Source organism: Dicentrarchus labrax, unplaced genomic scaffold (assembly GCF_905237075.1).
Source record: "Dicentrarchus labrax unplaced genomic scaffold, dlabrax2021, whole genome shotgun sequence".
Lineage (NCBI taxonomy): Eukaryota > Metazoa > Chordata > Actinopteri > Moronidae > Dicentrarchus > Dicentrarchus labrax.
In genome coordinates this window covers 19856457-19874533 of record NW_026136709.1, presented here as the reverse complement: position 1 = coordinate 19874533, position 18077 = coordinate 19856457, and the positions used below count along the sequence as shown (strand labels likewise).

The following is an 18077-nucleotide window of genomic DNA, read 5'->3' as shown; positions in this document are numbered from 1 at the left end:
GGTGGGGCGACTCTAGGGGCTGGAATTTTAAAATGTTACAGCCTTAATGCCATGCTGAAATCAATCTCAGGCTATTACAGAAAAGGGTTCGCGCTCAGTATCTCAAGGATTATGGAATCTCTTGGCCTCGAGCTGGTATCATGGTATCAGTTTGTGAATGATTCTCCAATAAATATTCACTCTGAGAAGTCTAAATGACGGGACGACGCACAGCCGGAAATCCAATATTGTAGCTGTCTACGTTAGCTGCATGTGGATTATTTTTGCTTCTTTCTACAGTGTATAACAGGTCGACGCAACAAAAAAAAAAACACTACTCCATGAATTTACAGTAATTTAGCATTGTGCAATCTTTTACTATACAGTGTCTCAGCAATGTGGTATTTAGCATACACAGTGCAAAACTAAGTAGTTAGCAAAAGGTTTCTCCTGCATCTCTTTGACGATAACACAAATCTGTCACAATTAGTTTCTCTTAAGATGCCGCAATCTGGGAGCCCATGTGGTTTGGTGTCACTTTGGTACAGATGGAGTCCCTGTATAGAAGCTAATCTAGGCCACAGCACTGAGAGAAGACCTGGCCCCGTTCTCTGAAGGAAGGTAGAACTCTGCCAGTAATGGCGGGGATCCAAATTTAGGATCCTCAGTAAAATAATTTGGAGGAGAGTATACAAACTTTGCTACTTTAGTTTGTTTAGGTGGATGAAAACAATACCAGGCAACTGCAACTGCACCAACACGATGAGACACTTCTTTACAAAGTAAAATATGTGTTTAGGTCGAAAAATTCTAAAATAAATAAATACAAAATAAGTATGAATTAAGTTTATATTAAATTAATTAAAAATTAAAAGTAAACAACCCCAAAACGTGAGGTTTTAGAAACATATTAATGTGCCCTAAAGTGGTATTTAAGGGGCCGATTTCTCAAGTCTGAGAAAATAACCCAAGCACCTGTGTGCTGTATTTTCTGGGAGACGCATGGCTCTAGGGATGGCAATGTTCATCAGTAGGTCAGTGGGTCAGTGTGTGCACCATTTTGGTCCAGACCGGAATGTCTCAACAACCATAGGGTGGATTGCCATGAAACTTGGCGCATTGTTGATCTTGAAAGAAGGCAGAGAATACAACCCCAAATCACAGAGATGCCGATTCGCAAGGGACTAATATTAAATATATTAATATTACCACATGACCTATGTGTTTTGGAGGGAAATACACTAGGTCATTTGCAGTGGAATTTTGACTTTACAAACAGTGAACATGGGGTCCATCCATCCCATTCTGTGTGAATCTTGTTTAGCGGAAAGCCTGTGTTGCAAACTGGTGATGTGGAGTTTGAAAGATGTCTCTCACACACACACACACACACACACACACACACACACACACACACACACACACACACACACACACACACACACACACACACACACACACACACACACACACACACTCACTATCTCTCTCTCTATAATGTAATACAAAGGTTAGGCTTCCTGGGGCTAAGCGTCCAAACTTTGATTGTGTGAGTGTGTGTCAGCCACATGTTGAAGATTAGCCGCCTACAGGGAACAGGGAATAGGAACTCTTTCATTCACTGGGGGATTTACTTTCCACAGAAAAAAAAAAAAGAAACATATTTGTGCAGACACAAGCATCTGCGAAAATAAGATGCCACTCATGCACTCGATTACATTGACTTTTTAGCCTAACAAATAGCTTAACATGTGGCTGGACAGCTGTTTTTGTGAGTGTAAATATGGGCATGTACTGAATGTGCACACTCTCTATGGGAAAGTAAAGGAAATTTAATTAAGTGCATAAGGGATTGGGGAACAGGAAAACAGGTGGACTGATTCATGTATATTAGGTGTTTCTAATATGATGAGGCATGCCTTGGCTTGCAGACTCTGTTAGCTTGTTTTAGCTGATGGACATCTCTCACTTCAACCTCAACCTCTTCGACAGAGGACATCTGAACCTTTAGGGAAAGCAGCTGCTGCTCAGTTTCACGCTAACATAACTCGCCTGATGGAAGTAAAGCCACTTCATGACTAATGGTGGGAAACTTGAGGCTATATCAATCTAGCGACTGTGTTAATTAATCCACTGACGAGATAACAGGTAATTAATAGCATTGTGCTGCAGGATGTTATCACTTACAGTCTGTCTGCCCTGCAAACCAACAGACTGAAGCTCATTAATGCTCTGACAAGTTCGACTGTGTGATGATGGAGGCGGAAAATGACTCATCTTGGAAAAGTTACAAAGGACCATTGCTCCTTGTGCTTCAAACAATAGTGTTTAATTTAAAATATGTTTACTGGGAAGTCTCAGTGAATCATTTGGATGATTTACACCCTGAGGGACAACATAGTTTGTGTGTTTAAAAGACTCAAACCTATTCCACAAAATTGGGTTGAAGAAAATGCTGCCTCTGAAATATAGTCCTAACTCAGGGGATGGATCCTCCATATTTCAAGACCAAATTTAATTTAACGGGCCAACAAGGCTTGTTCCACATCAAAATGTCTTCCAAATGCAGCCAAGAAATGCAGCTGTCGTTCCAGCAAATTTGGAGGACACAAGCTGTGAATCCTTTGCAGCCCTGAGCATCCCATAATCAATTGTGCGCTGGTCAATTGGTCAGTGTAATGGAGCATTCAGGTGATCTTGGTCAGCTCATAAAAGACAGAAAATGCAATGCGATCATGACCATAAATATCAGGTATTTGTGTTGAGGGGGTCATCAATCACTGGTGAATCTATCACGTGAAGTGGACCAAAGAAAAAGTCACTGGAGGACGTAAATAAAGGCAGTCAGGCATAAACTCCTCTTGTTGTTCTTGTTAGCAGCCTGATTTGTGAATCAGAGGGTGTTGTATGGATACATTTACTATTACCCTGACACCTTGGTTGCCAGTTGTAAATTGTGTGTTTAAGTGAAATGTAACAACTCTGACTGTAACCTCAGGTATAATGGAATGTGTTCCCACTGATATTTACTCAGCCATTTAAGGTTAATTTCTTGAAATATCTGACTTTATAATTTGCCAAGGAGCACTTGAATGCACCATTAGTTTTGTTCTAGGTTGGCTTGACCCACCTTCATGGGCTGCAACCTTCAAAGGATTTGACCTAATCCGTATAAAGATTTACTTTGGTCTTCATTCATCAGGTGGATACAGACACGAATCCAAATGAATGCTAAACGTGCTGCTAATGTTATCCGTCAGTTTTGTGTTAGCAGCTTGTTGATGCAGGTTTAAATATAGGAGTACTTTTCACAGTAGCTTCATTACTCATTCCAGCTCCTCCCATCAGGGGGCCAGTAAATTTCCCTAAATTCCTGAACTTATCTTCCATTAACTTTTTACCAGCAGTAAAGGTCAGTGCATGCTTGCATATTTTGCACTTGGCTATGTCTGGCACAGCCATTTTGTGATCTAGTGTGTATGCTCTGCATCAAAGTTTCAATGGTTACTGTAAATGTTAGTTAATAAAGATGGTTTGAATGTTAACTCTGAAACGTCACTGGTCAGTAGGTGGAGATTAGCCCAGAGGCTTTATGAAAATTGTAGTTCTTACCAGTTGCTGACCCTGGGGTCCCCAGCCTGCGTACTGCAGCTGAGCATTTCGCACCTCTGGAGGGTTCAAGTTCCACGTCTCCCTGGGGTGCACAGACAGAGAAAACAACGCTATCAGATAGAATTGCAGACACATACACACAGTGAATGTGCTCCCAGTGCTGCTGCAGCACAAGAACAAGTGTAGCACATCTGAGAACAAAGGTTTAAGTGTAACCATAAATACCACTGCTCTATAACAGTGTCACCTCTCCTTATTGGGAAAAGTGCTGCGCAGTGCAGGCTGCAGAATTAGAGGTGCCACTGCCTCTATGTCTTTGTCTGGAGCTGAGGATGAATGAGGTCATCAGCTGAGGTGGGTTTTTTGGCACACTACCACTGGGTGGCAGCACACAAATAGATTTGAGCAGGAGAGCTGCTGACAGGGCTGTAATACTGTGACCTGGTGTGGAAGTCATTCAAAAGGGAAATAAGTGAGGTGTCTACTTACTGGACAAAATGGCCATAATATGTATTGGCTGGGGATCAACACCAGTTAATCAGTTCTGGATGTTTTGTCAGGAGATAGGACATAATTTGATGTCTATGTTTATGTTATGATGGTTTTATTACACCTTGGGGCAGCTGTGGCTCAGGAGGGGGAGCAGGTTGTCCTCTGATTGTTGAGTGAGGGTTGGGTCAATCCCCAGTTCCACATGTCAAAGTGTCCTTGGGCAAGACACTGAACCCCAAATTGCTCCCGAGGGTCAGGCCAGCACATTGCATGGTAGGTCGCTGCCATTGGTGTGTGAGCGTGTGAATAAAGGGCAACCTGGATAAAAGCGCTATATAAATGCAGACATTTACTATTTATGTGAACATTTTCTGCTACTCTTTCATATGTTTTAACACAAAGAAATGAAGATGGGAGATGTTAAACTACAGCAAAGAGTGCAGACTTGTCACTTTCTCGAGCCATGTTAACAGCTAAAAAACGACAAGAGAGCTATAATTGACTTTGTGGTATTGCTATTACAGCATTCTGCAATGCACTGTAGCATCTCCATGCAAGTATGTCTTTTTGATCTCTCTAACCAGATAGCATTACAATTGAGAGTGTGCCTTTTTTCAAAGCTTCATGTTAGCGAATAAAAATGACATCTGTAGATGTTAGGGAAACTTGGCTGCCATTTGAAGACACGGATTACATTCCTTTTCACTTCACAGACAGCGCTGGTGGAGGTTCGGAAGTTAACAGTGTAGCTGATGTCAGAGGTGCTTCGTAGGAGGTACAGTGAGAACAAGTTGTGAGAACAGGTGGGAATGAGTTGCTCTCAGTGTCGCGGGCAGCGGGGTCAGGTGAGATATTACAAGATAAGATAATGAAATACAGGATAAATGGAACAATGCAGCTCTGTCGCCTACTTACGGAGTCTCCAGACTGCAAATGATGTAGAAGGCCGTATAAGAATACTGGTACACCTGGAAGAAGAGTCGTCAGGTCATTTCATATGTTTTTTTCTTTTATTTAGAGAAATCAATGTGGATGTTGCAGTTAAACTAGACTTACTAATTAATTATTTGAAAATTAAGAAGGCAAAAATAAAATCAGACATTGACAATAATGAATTCTTTGAACTTAACAATGAAAAGGGGAGCTGGGGCAATTCTGAGAAATAATATCGTTGTTGTGATAACTATAATATTTTTGCCCTTTTGTTTTTCGGTCAATATTGGTGTACATAACAAAGGAAAACAAAAAATTAAAAAATAAATTAATTGACATTGACAAAAATGCAGAAAACCTTGCAGAACACTTGTTGGTGCATGTAAAAATAGATTTAAAAATACCAGAATTATCCTTTAACATGCCCTAAAAAATCATGCTTTTGCTAACTTCCAGTGGTAGTATACTCCAGGACAGTACTAACTACTTCTAACTGTGACACCACTGTTGGATATGGTTACAGATGAAACAACCTCGACTTTCAAGAGAGGGCAGAAAATTTTGCTTTTCAGCCTGATGTTAAGTCACTCTTTAATTACTCACCAAATCAACATATTTGGCTCTCTTCTGTTTAACTGGAAGCTGCTATGGATTTCATTGGCCACCCTCTAAAATCAGGATATGTTACTGTGATCCGATATGGACAAGATGTCAAAAAACAAAAAAACACTGAAAACCTGGAATCATCTCTTACACTCAAGTTTTATCTTTAAAATCCTAATCATAATTAACTATATCAAAAGTTATTGACAGATGATGTGTTACAAATAGTCTAATATTGTATATGCTACAAAGGATGTATGAAAGTCACTGCCCACTAGAGACACTTTCACATTCAAATGGAGAACGTTTTTTATGTTTTGGTATGCAGACACTGTTTATTATGAACACCCATATTACATGTTATAGAGATGAGGTGTGCGTGAGTGTGCATTTGCCAGCCCGTGACTGTGTGCTGCTACAGTGAGGGTATAGGAGGAATGACTGTCATCTATCAAGGTGATGGAGTTTTGGATGGAATAACAAATGCAAACACATGCAGTACAACACTCCAGACATCGCTAGTGTGTCATAATATTTTCAATTCATCTCAGGCAATAACACAAGGTTATATCTCTGCCAGCATCCTTCACACACTAACAACAGGAACTCTACAGTGACTCAGTGGTGAAGCAGAATGAAAGTCAACACAGACACTAGCTAGCAAAATGATTCAATATGTTTGATCTACCTATATTAGGAGCTGAAATTCTTTGGTGCACATCAAAGCGCTGGCAGAGTTGATGTAGTCATGGGACACTTTATTCAGAATTGCACAGAAACGATGAATTCCCAGCCAATACTTCGTCTTCCTTCTGTCGATCTCATCTCCCTCACTGCAAGCCCGTGCAGCGCCGAGGGGTTTGTTTGTGTTTCTGCCTCCCTCGCTACAGTTCCACTCGGCTGTGCTGGCCCCCGTCGCCATCGCTGACAGGCAGTGGTGTGCGACAGGCCTTCACACCCCGCCATGATTACTTTCTCCTCCCACCCTCATTCCTCTCTTCCCTGCCTTCGCGACACTATGAGCCTATACCCCACCCCCCTCACTGGAGGCGGCTGACATATTTGGCTGTCAGTTTGCTAATTCAAAAAACAAGCAAACAAATGAGAAGCTCACCGGTGCAACGTTGTAGGCCAGCAGCACATGCTTCATGTCAGGAGACACCTCATACTTGCTGGCTTTGTACATTTCCTGGGAAGCCAAGGCAGATGTAAGAGGAGAAAAAAAGACAAAAAGATGAGACCTTTAACCATGCGTGGTATTTTTTCATTAAACCAGTCCTTAAATGACTGCGTTTGACGGATTGCTCGGCTCTTGAAGCAAATGGGAGTTGCATTAATCTTTGCACTAGGGCCTGGTGATTTGATGGCGGACATAATGTTGTGTGTCGTCACCCAAGCCGCTAACGCTACATCTCCTTCTTGATGTTTCCCCACAAAACCAAGCCCCAAGTTTTAACTATGCAGTTCACATTTCACAGTAATAATGGATCATTTGATTAAGCTTTGTAACAAAAAAAGAACTTTGGGGGCTTTGATTTGCTGACACTATAAGAAAAGTTTTAATTTAATTTGTGGGCAGCAGTGGTCAGTTCTTTAGTTCTGTAATTGTGAGAAAGTAAGAGAGACGATGACAAAAGACTTACAAACTTCTTGTTATGCACCAAGATGGTCTTTTCATTGGTGTCCAAGTTGAACCTGACGACATCGCCATCACGATTACGGTACAATAGCTCATTACCTGTAAGGAGAGGGAGAAAGAGAGAAATAGAGACTTTAATTTGAGGTTTTACATAATGAAATAACATCTTTAAAACTCTACAGGCATGAAAATATTGTCGGAAAGTCTTTCAAAATAAGACCAAAAAAAAAAAACGAAAAGATTCAGACCCATAAAAAGCTCTGTATGATCTAATATCCCCAAACCTATCCTGTGGATCAGAAAGATGGGCAGACACAATCACTACCCTTCTACAGTCAGAACACAATGACAAAAACAAATGTAACTCAGTGACATGAGACAACGAGAGATTATTAGTTATGAACTTGGCCCTATGTTATTTTCTGATGTCCAATATATCTGCCTCGTCCTGCATATGTAAAAATTGTACAGGAAGTGGCACTAAAACAAGAAATGTAACCTTTGAAAATTTTACATAACAGCTGCTGGCACGACAGAAAGAGCAAATATTCAATGTTAATGAAGTTATTAGCTGTCTTGAGCACTAACAACATAATTAAATTTTAGGGGATGCTTCTATTTATTACCCTTTTAAATATCAAAGGCATATTAAATTAGGCTTGTTTGAAAGTTCTACTCATCTATCAGCAACCAAAAAAGTGAAACTTTTATGAAGACGTGCAACAGTTATCAATGTGTCATTAAGTGGCATGAAAAGATGTGGTGGATTCTAATCTAAAAGCAGGGGTTTTGGCTTCAACAACTAATTAACTTTATCAGCTGCAATACAGCCTTGTTATGTTTGAATCATTTTCTCTGGTATGTCACATCAAGTCACCCCTACTCTTCTCACCCTGAAGAATAAACTACTGCGGCTGTGAAAACCCCTAACCAAGTGCCAGTATTTGGTTTGTCCCTTCTGGGCTACTATAGAAACATGGTGGATCAACGTGGTTGCCACAGAGAGTGGCCTGCGGCATTTGTAGATATAAAAGGCTCATTTGACTGATGGAAACGGCTCCAAAATTGTCATCATAATTTCATTTGACTATTGCAGAATCTTGATTCGTGTATGTATGTGACATTACCATTTTCCAACTAATGCCGCCCCCTTGGAACCAATGAGAAGAGCTCATATTAAGTGGCTAATTTTCAGGGCATTTTATACAACTTTATGGTCCTTTACACAATGTACAGCACTAGAGTGACATTTTTCCCAAAATGACATGTAATTTATGAAGAGAACTTTCACTTTACAACTTTCAACTAGGTTTAACAAAAGTGCTCTAGAATTGGACCTACTTGATGCTTTAGAAATGGCACAGCTGTGCCTGAATACAAATGCTTCCAGCACAAACACAGTGAGTTCAGGCCACCAGAGGAAACCCTTGAAGGGAGCCATTATTTGACAGATGTATGAAAGTTCACACAGCTCCTCATCCATCAGGCCTTTATCAGGGAAGGATAAGTTTAATACAGCAACTGCCCCCTTTCACCTTCAATCTATCTGCGCAGCTCTTTCTTATTGCTTTAGTGATCCATAGGCGCACGAGCAACCACGCCATTTGCCGAGGTAATTAGAACCCAGAGATTGTTATGCAGAGTGGTCTCTATCTGCTAGCATATCTAATTGTCCATTAGAGGTGACAAAATTACCATCACAATGGCTTTAATTCAGAACGTGCTTGGGAGAGCATTTTCAGACAATTTTAGATTGGCATAGCCAAACGCCCCCTCAACAGCTTTTGTCTCCTTGTTAAAAACCATCGGCATACTAACAAGGGTATAAAATGGACTCCGTCATGGAATCGTGGGGATAAATAAAGGAGTGCTGCTTTTTTCCACCATATCCCATTATTTTAGTTTGACTTTGTGTGGCATCCTGTTAACGGTCTAGTTTTATATATGAAACGGTAATCGCAGATGATGCGGCTTGAATGTGCAAAACCAAAGTTAATATGATGATAAATCAGTGGACAGAGAAATTGATTAGACTTAATTTTGCTTTGTGATTTTCTCTGTTTTCATAGTCAGGCTTCATTCTGCATCTCTTTAAGCTGCTTTTTCATCTATATTCTTCACCAAATCACTGATCTTCTTCTTTATCCACATGCCCCAAGACACCTCAGATATACCTCAAATCGCTCAAATCCTTCCCATCGCTGCCCTTTTATAAGTCCTCCTGCTGAGTTCATCATTTTAGACCTTATCATCCCTCCTTCACCTCTCCCAACTCTTTGTTTTCTGCTCTTTCAAAGACCAAGAGCCATCTATTCTTTCACAGTACCCTAGGCATTATGTCTTCCCTTCAATCCATCTCTTTCTAGCTCTCTCTCTTTCTCTTTCCACTCTACCTTCACTCACTGTGCATTAGCCCAGGGCCCTGTTTTCTCCTGTGATCTATACCTTTCCATGGCAGTATGTCTTATTAATACAGCCTCCTGCCCTGGGCACAGCCCTAACCCAGCCTCACTCCAGGGAGGCTGAGATAGGAGGCTACACTCTTGAGTGAGACAGAGAAAGTAAGAGAGAAGGACCAATTTTATACACCGATCAACCATAACATTATGACCACGTAGGCACACTGACTGGTCTGCAGCTACGCAGCCCCATACCAACTGCGATGCACTGTGTGTTCTGACACCTTTCAATTTGAGCTACAGTAGCTCCTCTGTTGGATCAGACCACATGGCCTTCGCTCCCCCACGTGCATCAGTGAGCCTTGGCCACCCATGACCCTGTATCCAGTTTACTTCTTTCCTTCCTTGAACCACTTCTGATAGATACTGACCACTGCAGACTGGGAAAACCCCACAAGAGCTGCAGTTTTGGAGATGCTCTGACCCAGTCGTCCAGCCATCACAGTCGCTCAAATCCTTGCGTTTGCCCATTTTTCCTGCTTCTGACACATTAACTTTGAGGACAAAATATTCAGTTTGTTTGTTATTATGTGATTTAGGCATGACAAAGACAAAGTCCTTTGATTTTTTATTGCTCATCTCATGGTGATGTTAGGGCTACTCCACTGACTTAACATTGCACTTAATATAACACTGTTGCTCTCACACTGGACAGTTTAAAAATCCAAGACCTGTAAACAGACTTTGATGTGGACAAGTTGTTGAGTTCCCCTTTAATTCAGTTATAATACATTTTAGCTGTGATGAACATTTTTGAACCTTTCTGTGGCAGATTTTGGAGATGGACAGGAGACAGAGTTCTGTGTTTGTATTTCAGTTGTCCGTGTACAAAGGCATGTTCTTAGCTGACTATTCTTTCCACTGCAATGATATTTGATATCAGATTATCTAAACCACTTTATTTGGAAGTAAAACTGAAAGTGAAATGCCTGCTATTACGAAGAGAACTTGGGTAAGTTTGGGTAATAATAATAATAATGTTCCCATTTTGACCCATATGATTGTCTGACTGATAATGTTTCTTTCCACATTAAACTTCTTCCTAGAAATGTCACCGTGTTCCCAGGTCTTAGAAACTGACTTGATGAGTGCAATTATTATCAGTGATAGAGTTGGTGGCCAAAACTACTAAATACAACTCACATTATACTAAATTGGCCTTTGACAATTTAGTACAATCTCCACTCTCTGATGCTCCACTAGGTCCTTTTCCTCACCTGGGAAAAAAAGTTTTTTTTCTGGTACTTCAATGACATCATTGTACTGTAGGCTTCACTTCAACCAAGCCTTTTTGCTTCATTTGCAATATGACAGCTTAATTAAGAGACAACATAGTGCTAGAAACACTAGTTAATACTACTTCAAGGAAAATCAACTCTAGTAGTTCTTGAAGTGAAATTACCCTAGACATTTTTTTCAACGTTGCTCACTCTACTGTCTTCTCTATCTACTTTATACAGTCCCACTTAACCCTTCCTTGAAGGCAAAATTATAGTCACATCATTAAATGCATTCAAAGTTCTCCTGAGTGTGTAGTGTTCCAATTAAGAGGGTTAGAAACACTCCAAGAGAATACTGTGAGAGTCCTCAACACGCATGTACTGATATATGTCCTAAAAAGGCTGATGGGTTAGATTAGTAAGGAGAGAAATGACTACTTATATCTTTTGCAATTTCTCTGGCTCATATCACATAATTTACCTTAGGAGTAAGTTTATATCAAGCCTAAAATGTAGACTGATGAAGGAGGTTACTTTCAAAAATGTAAACAGATAGAGACAAATAATGAGATAAATAACTTGTACATCACAGTAGGAATTTAAATACTTCCTAAATGGCCCTAATCTCAAATCCTAACCTCAACATAAAACAACACCATGTGATTACAAAACACTGTGGGGGGATTGGAATTGGTCTCTATGGACTATATTATTAGCTGTGAGGTGAGGCAGGGTTACAGTGGTAAATTCTGGATTTTTCTTGTTGGTTCCAGGTCATTTGTCCATGCCCACGGCTGCAGATGATGACTGGTCTGACAAAAGCGACACAAGAGGGAGAATTATGGTGTTTGTCTCCAGGCTAAATAAAATCTGCAATGCAGTAATACATTCTTAAACTTTTGCCACCTGGCGTAGATATGTGGTGAAATATAGGCTCATAAAAAAACTTAAATTTCCAATAGTAGTTTCATTCTCATATCGTTCTTGAAAGGGAATTCCACATAATATCTGTGTGTATTTTTCTATACTATAGCAAAGCTGCTCTTGCAACGGCATCAACTTTTCTGACTGCAAGATAAATGAGCATAGTAACAAATGAATGGCAGAGCAAACAAATGAGCAAAATCCTCAAGTATGAACCTGCTGACAAAATATGAAACCACCCAGGGCTACTGCAAACCTGCTGCTGGCCAGTTTTCACAGTAGAAGACATTTATGTTTATCAGGAATGCCAATCAGTGTGTGCCTGCTGGCTTCATTGCTCGCTGCCTCTTTTGCATCACCATTAAGGTAAAAAAAAAAAAAAACACAACATGGCACATTGCCAATTCCTTTCTGTTTCATGCTGGTTAGCTTTCCCAATACAAATAATGTTTTCTTTCTGTCTTATTATTGGGTTTACTTGGACCTTGGATATCTTAACAACAACAGGGGTCAAAGCAAATTTCTAACCTTAAAAGAGCTATTGACAGGTTTATGCCCCAGTAATACAGGTGCATTTAAAAGGCATCAAAGAAGAATAACTTTTAAATATGACATTGTAACATCATGGATGTACTGTTTGAATGGCCAAAGACCCAAGATGTGTGTGCAGATCGACAGACTGAAAACTAATAATCCCCACACTGTAAAATGTTGTGTGAATGTAATAGAGAACATCTATTTTAACAGCAGTTGCCATCCACCCATTATCTATAACAGGTTATCTATATAGGTTTGCGGGGGGCTGAAGCCAATCCAAGCGGACATTGGGCCGCCATTGCAGGGCTGACATAGAGACAAATAACCTGGTGATCTGTGTGGTCAGATATCCTTATAAGTCTATTACCTCTGAAAGCAGTTGAGTAGGGCATTTGCTAAACATTAAGTCCTCAAAAACTCACTCACTGCTCATCTAACGCCATATTTCTTCCAAGATGACTCCCAAGGGAGTCCCAAGTGTTCTCAGAAACACTCCATCAAATTGCTGAAACCCATGTGCTTTTTGTAACCTGTAACCTCAATTTGCAATTAATCCTTAAGTCATTGTGTCAGTGATCTGACTCACTGCCTCTGAGGTGACGGTCATTTCATCCAGCTGTTTATATACTCCTCATAAATCTATAACCTCTGCCGCTGCTTGATACACAAGCCACAGTCCTCATGTGCTCTAGCTTTTTCTTTCTTTTGTGTGTGTGTTAGTGTAGCAGCGTTGTGTTTCCTTGTGTTTGCAAACCAATCATTGAACTTGAAAAGACATGCCGTTGTTTATAATAATTATGATCATTAGGCAGGCCAGCGCCCGTAAAATAACAATTATAGCAATAACAATAATGACAATAGACATCACAGCAGTGAGCAGGCTCTCTTGTTTGGCCAGGAAACGCAGTTTCAATACTATTATACAATCTCTCAAAAGAGTTACCTCATTGGAGTATGGAATCCATCTATATCAAAGTTATTTGTAATAATTATTCAGAATTCCCAAACCAAAGCATACATCTACAAGAACATTATGCTTGCATGTGGATTTTTTCATTCATTCATAAACAAATGTGTTTGCAGAATTGCTGTTAACAGAATTATCCAGCGGGCCCCTTGCTGGGAAGGGATGCTCACAGCCTTTCTGCTATGTTACACAAACACAGTTAAGCTATGAATTCTCAGTGATTAGACTGCTAAAGTGAATTCAAAGGATTGTAAGACCATTTCATGGCTTAGACGTGAATGCCATGTGCAGTAGGAATTATAGGGATGTGGATTGTAGAAGCTCTTGCTGGATATTCAGCTGCAGTAGAAATGTGTTGGTCTAAACATACTGTGGTAGCTGCTGCAGATATATTCCATCCTGCATTCACGGTATTTATACCATAACAACATGGCTGATTCTTCGTACAGTGAAGCCATACGTACATCACAAACAAGGCCTTTAGATAAAGATGTGTGTGTTAGTGTTTGGTAATGTCTGTCTGTTTTTTCATGTGTGTGTCTGTGGGACAGTAATAACAGACTTAGAATAAAAAGACTATTGGTCAACTGAAAACAAATTCCAGCAAACAGAATAAACCTTAATTAGCTGACTTTAATAGCTAGCCTTACTTTTGTCATCAGCAGGTTACAGTATAAAGATCTGACTTGAGTGCAATTTAGTCCCTTGAAGTTCTGATCAACAGCTTTTTCTGAGAATTTTACACAATGTGGAGCTGTGCCATTGCTTCTTCATGAAAGGAAGAAACACAATACAGTAATCAACATGAGAATCACAAAAGCTTTCTCTTTTGTCATTGTAAGAAAGGAGCTATCTAATTTTGGCAAAATTCTTAAGTTGGACAAAACCTGACTGAAATAGCTGTTTTTCAGTTTTTGTTGCTCAAAACTTGGATCAAAGATGACATCCAACTCCTCAGATGCTGCCTTGACGTTAGCTGCTAAGGAGCTAAGAGACCGTATAATTCCTAAGTCTCTTAAGTTCTGCATCAGAGGTTTTTTTTTTTTTTTTACTATTCCACCGTGGGTATTAAAACACTGAACAACATCAGTTGTTGTGACAGTTTGTTTCTGTCAAAAGCCAAGTTGCCGCATCACTTTCTGGAGGTTGAAAGGGACGGTAAAATTCGAGTTTGTGCCAAGCCTTCCTCTCAGATTAAGCATCAGTCAAGCTTCCTGTAAAACTGGGTCATCTCAAAAGAGGATATTTGCACCTGCTGCTTCATATAATGTTACCATTTTACAAAGGCTGATCGTCTGTGACACTCAATGAACACTGGATACTAACAATGAGTGTATGGGCTAATTTGATATGTCTCATTGGTAAGAAAAAGACCCATTGCAGAACTCCATTAACAAATGACATTCACATCATTACTCATGTTGTGTCATGGGAGCAGAGCTATAAAAAGTCAATAAGGGAGTGAGACAACTGGCTAATCTTCTTCAAAGTGATTGCTTTACATAAACATTAGAGATGAGAGGTTGTGCATCATTCAGGAACAAGGTAATTCTCCGACATGCACGAAAGAGTGTACACACACTGACAAAGCAAACATTACTATGCTTCACTCTTATCTAAATCACAGTCACAAGTCCCTCTCAAAGTCACGGCGATAACACTTTTAGGTAGTCCCAATCGGTCGACCGCTTTACAAATGGCTCCCCCTTCACCATATTTAACAAACATCAGCGAGACAAGAGGCATCCTGGAGCTGCAAACAAGAGGAAACGTGGTCATTAAAATGGCTAGCAGCTGCTCGAAGTGCCTGCTTCGTGTCCCACAGGGCTGGCTTCACCTTGGTGCTGTGAGAATGATGTTGATGCTGTGTCTGTTTAATTCAGATGGAGTGCTGAAAAAAAGGGCATTTGTGAGATATCAGCGGTGTCTGCTAACTGTGCAATTACCTAACCAGGGAGAGTAACAGTGACGTCTTCAGAACATGAATAGAAAACTGATGCACAGTGAAGTAGTTAATGCAGCTTGGATACTTTTATAACAAGGATAATTTAGATTATTACAATTTGGGTATATTTTGTTGCTTTGGCCATCAATTCTACTCGTTATGGCAACATTGTACTCTCACGTTAATTACTGAGATCTGTGAATGTGTTGCAACAAGTCCAATCAGACAAGAAACAAGAAACAAGTTAGCAAAGAAGCAAGATTATAAACCACTTTACTTGTACAGATCTAATTGCGTTGGCACTGACCTCACTAATTAAGTATCAGCCCTGATTTACCTGATAAACATTAAATACAGGTGCTTTGGCAATGCAATTACAAAATGAAATGTTTCCAATTTCAGTTTATATTCATTTAGTCACAATGTGTCCTTGACTCTTGTTTTTACTGCCAAAGAAATCCCAGGCCCCCTGTTACCTTACATAAAAGCAATCCCAATGACTTCCATGCAATGAGATATACAGATTAAAATATGGTATAAAGAGAACACTAGTATCTGATATGACGTCAGTACTGGCAGATACCCACAGAATGAGATAATGGAAATGGAATTGTGAAAGAAGAAGTTGGATCAGTGCATCCATAATTTATTTGAACATAAAACTGATTTGAAAACTACCCGAGTGTGGGTAATAATCCCTCAATAGGAAAACTGTGCATCTGCGCAACTATGGTAAGTATGGTAGGTCAAAGTTGAAACCTTAAAGTTTGCCAGTAAGTTTTCCATTGGCCTTCGTTTTTTTTTTTGCTTTAAAATAAATTTGGATAGGGCTGTTTTCAGACACACGGCATCCCTGCAACCCCCAACAAAAAAGTCAGGCTTGCACTTCATAAAAGAATCTGGCTCAACATTTCTCCGCAGTGCAATTCCACGTAATCTGGGAAGATGCTGCACTGGACTATGAAAGGCATGTGTGGATTTAACAACGAGTATACAGTAATAGAAACTGCTGTTCAGTGTTTTGGAGACTGATGAGCCTTCAAACTAATGGACCTATCGGATTCTTGGGTCGTATTTTATCATCTTGCTGGTACCTGAAGCACCCAACACAAACATTTTTCAACATTGCTGTTTCCTTCTTCTATTTACTAATTTTGCAGCATACTCTACAGTGTTGTTAAAGATAAGAATGATAGCCAAAACCACTCAAATAAAACCCAATTTGTAATAAACCAAAAATATCCTTTAACATGATTAGCCACAGGCTGCACAGGCATGGATTACAATGTCTGCAACCACTGTGAGGAGCAATAAAAGAGTACCTAATGACACTTAAGTGTAGAATATATTTCAGCTAATACTGTTGGACAAGACATGAGGAAGCAATTTTTTCTGGTAAAAATAGCATAATATATGATCATTAAGGATTGTAGAGGTTATATTCAGTCTGTCTCCAGAGAATTGATTGATAGGTGGAGACAGCCAGGGGAAGGGAAAACATAAAACCGGGCTAAATTAGGTTTTAAAAAAAATTCAATTTCAGCCCCGAACCGGGGAAGCCATTACTGCAAATCCTATAGACAGCCCTGAAAGCATGCAGGTTGGTCGAGCACTGGGTCTAGTAAAAATGACACACTAACGAAGACAAAATAATCAGCTGATGGATCTCTCTCCCTCTTTCTGCTCCTTTTTCTCCTCCTTGTCAGCTGTATCTAATGATACTCTAAAAATACCCGAGATCAAGGATGGTACTGTCAACAGCACAAAAAGGAAGAGATGAAAGAGCGGACAGCTTTTCCAATAACAAGCCGTTTAAGGCTTTTTCTGTATGAATGGTTTATTACTAAGTGTTTGTCTGTGTACATCTTATGTAACAGTCTTCAGTTAAAGGAATATTTTGTAAAAATAATTAATTAATTTTCATGAATCATAATGATCTTATGTAATTCAACCTCTCTGTTGGTGTTAGAAATATGCCTCTAATCATTGTTTGAGCTTTCACTGAGAACATTGAAGAACAGATGTTAGCTTCCAGATGTGTACAGTACTATCACAGTCTGTGATGTTCACCAAGTCTCAGTCAAGCGCGATCAGTTTATTTACAACGTTTGTGGGTCACAGCTAGCAAACGCGTCAGATAAGCCACATGAGAGATGTCTCATCCTTAAGCACATATGGGAACCTGTAGCTACAACAAACAGGCCAGACAATTTTTACCCAGCTCATCATCTGAGATCCAGAGGAATGGCAGCTTCTTGTCACTAATAAAATAAATATGGGTTTTCAGCATTCTAATTACAGCCAATCACAGAGGGGACGGCTTTGAGATTTCAGGATGCGAGGCAATATTTAACAGCTGTGCCGTTTCTAGGAGCCATCTTAGATCCTGTGATTGGAGGAGACAGCTTCGTCGGGCATGAGAGAAGACAAAATCCACCTCATTAATCCTTCAGCTGTACAGATTCCTCACATCTTGGAGCTGTGATCATTTTCTTCAATGGCGCACTGAGACGTGCGGCTGCATCAAGCCGCTGTTTTACCTTGATACAAAATAAAGTATATAATTTTTCCTCCTATTGGCTCCCTGCGGTGCTGTGAGTGTTTATACTGTCACAGTCCCGCTATTAAAAAACAAGCCTTTGAAATAGGTGGTGATGAATTGTAACAATAGCAGCATCCACACTCTGTCATTGATCACAGAAAAATGAGGGTTGTGGTTACAGGTAATTGGGTAGCTATTGAAGCATATGAAATAAATTGTTTGCAG

General features: G+C 40.0%; 1 protein-coding gene across 6 annotated transcripts in view; it reads right to left on the bottom strand.

The window, feature by feature from the left end:
• Positions 1-18077, bottom strand: part of dpp6a (dipeptidyl-peptidase 6a) — a 186377-nt gene that overhangs the window by 22738 nt on the left and 145562 nt on the right. For all 6 annotated transcript variants that reach the window (XM_051411301.1, XM_051411303.1, XM_051411304.1 and 3 more), the window contains 4 exons: positions 7263-7357; positions 6734-6808; positions 4999-5051; positions 3592-3673 (listed from right to left, as the gene is read on the bottom strand). In XM_051411301.1, coding sequence (XP_051267261.1) covers positions 3592-3673; positions 4999-5051; positions 6734-6808; positions 7263-7357 — 305 coding nt within the window. The remainder of the gene's footprint in view (positions 1-3591; positions 3674-4998; positions 5052-6733; positions 6809-7262; positions 7358-18077) is intronic.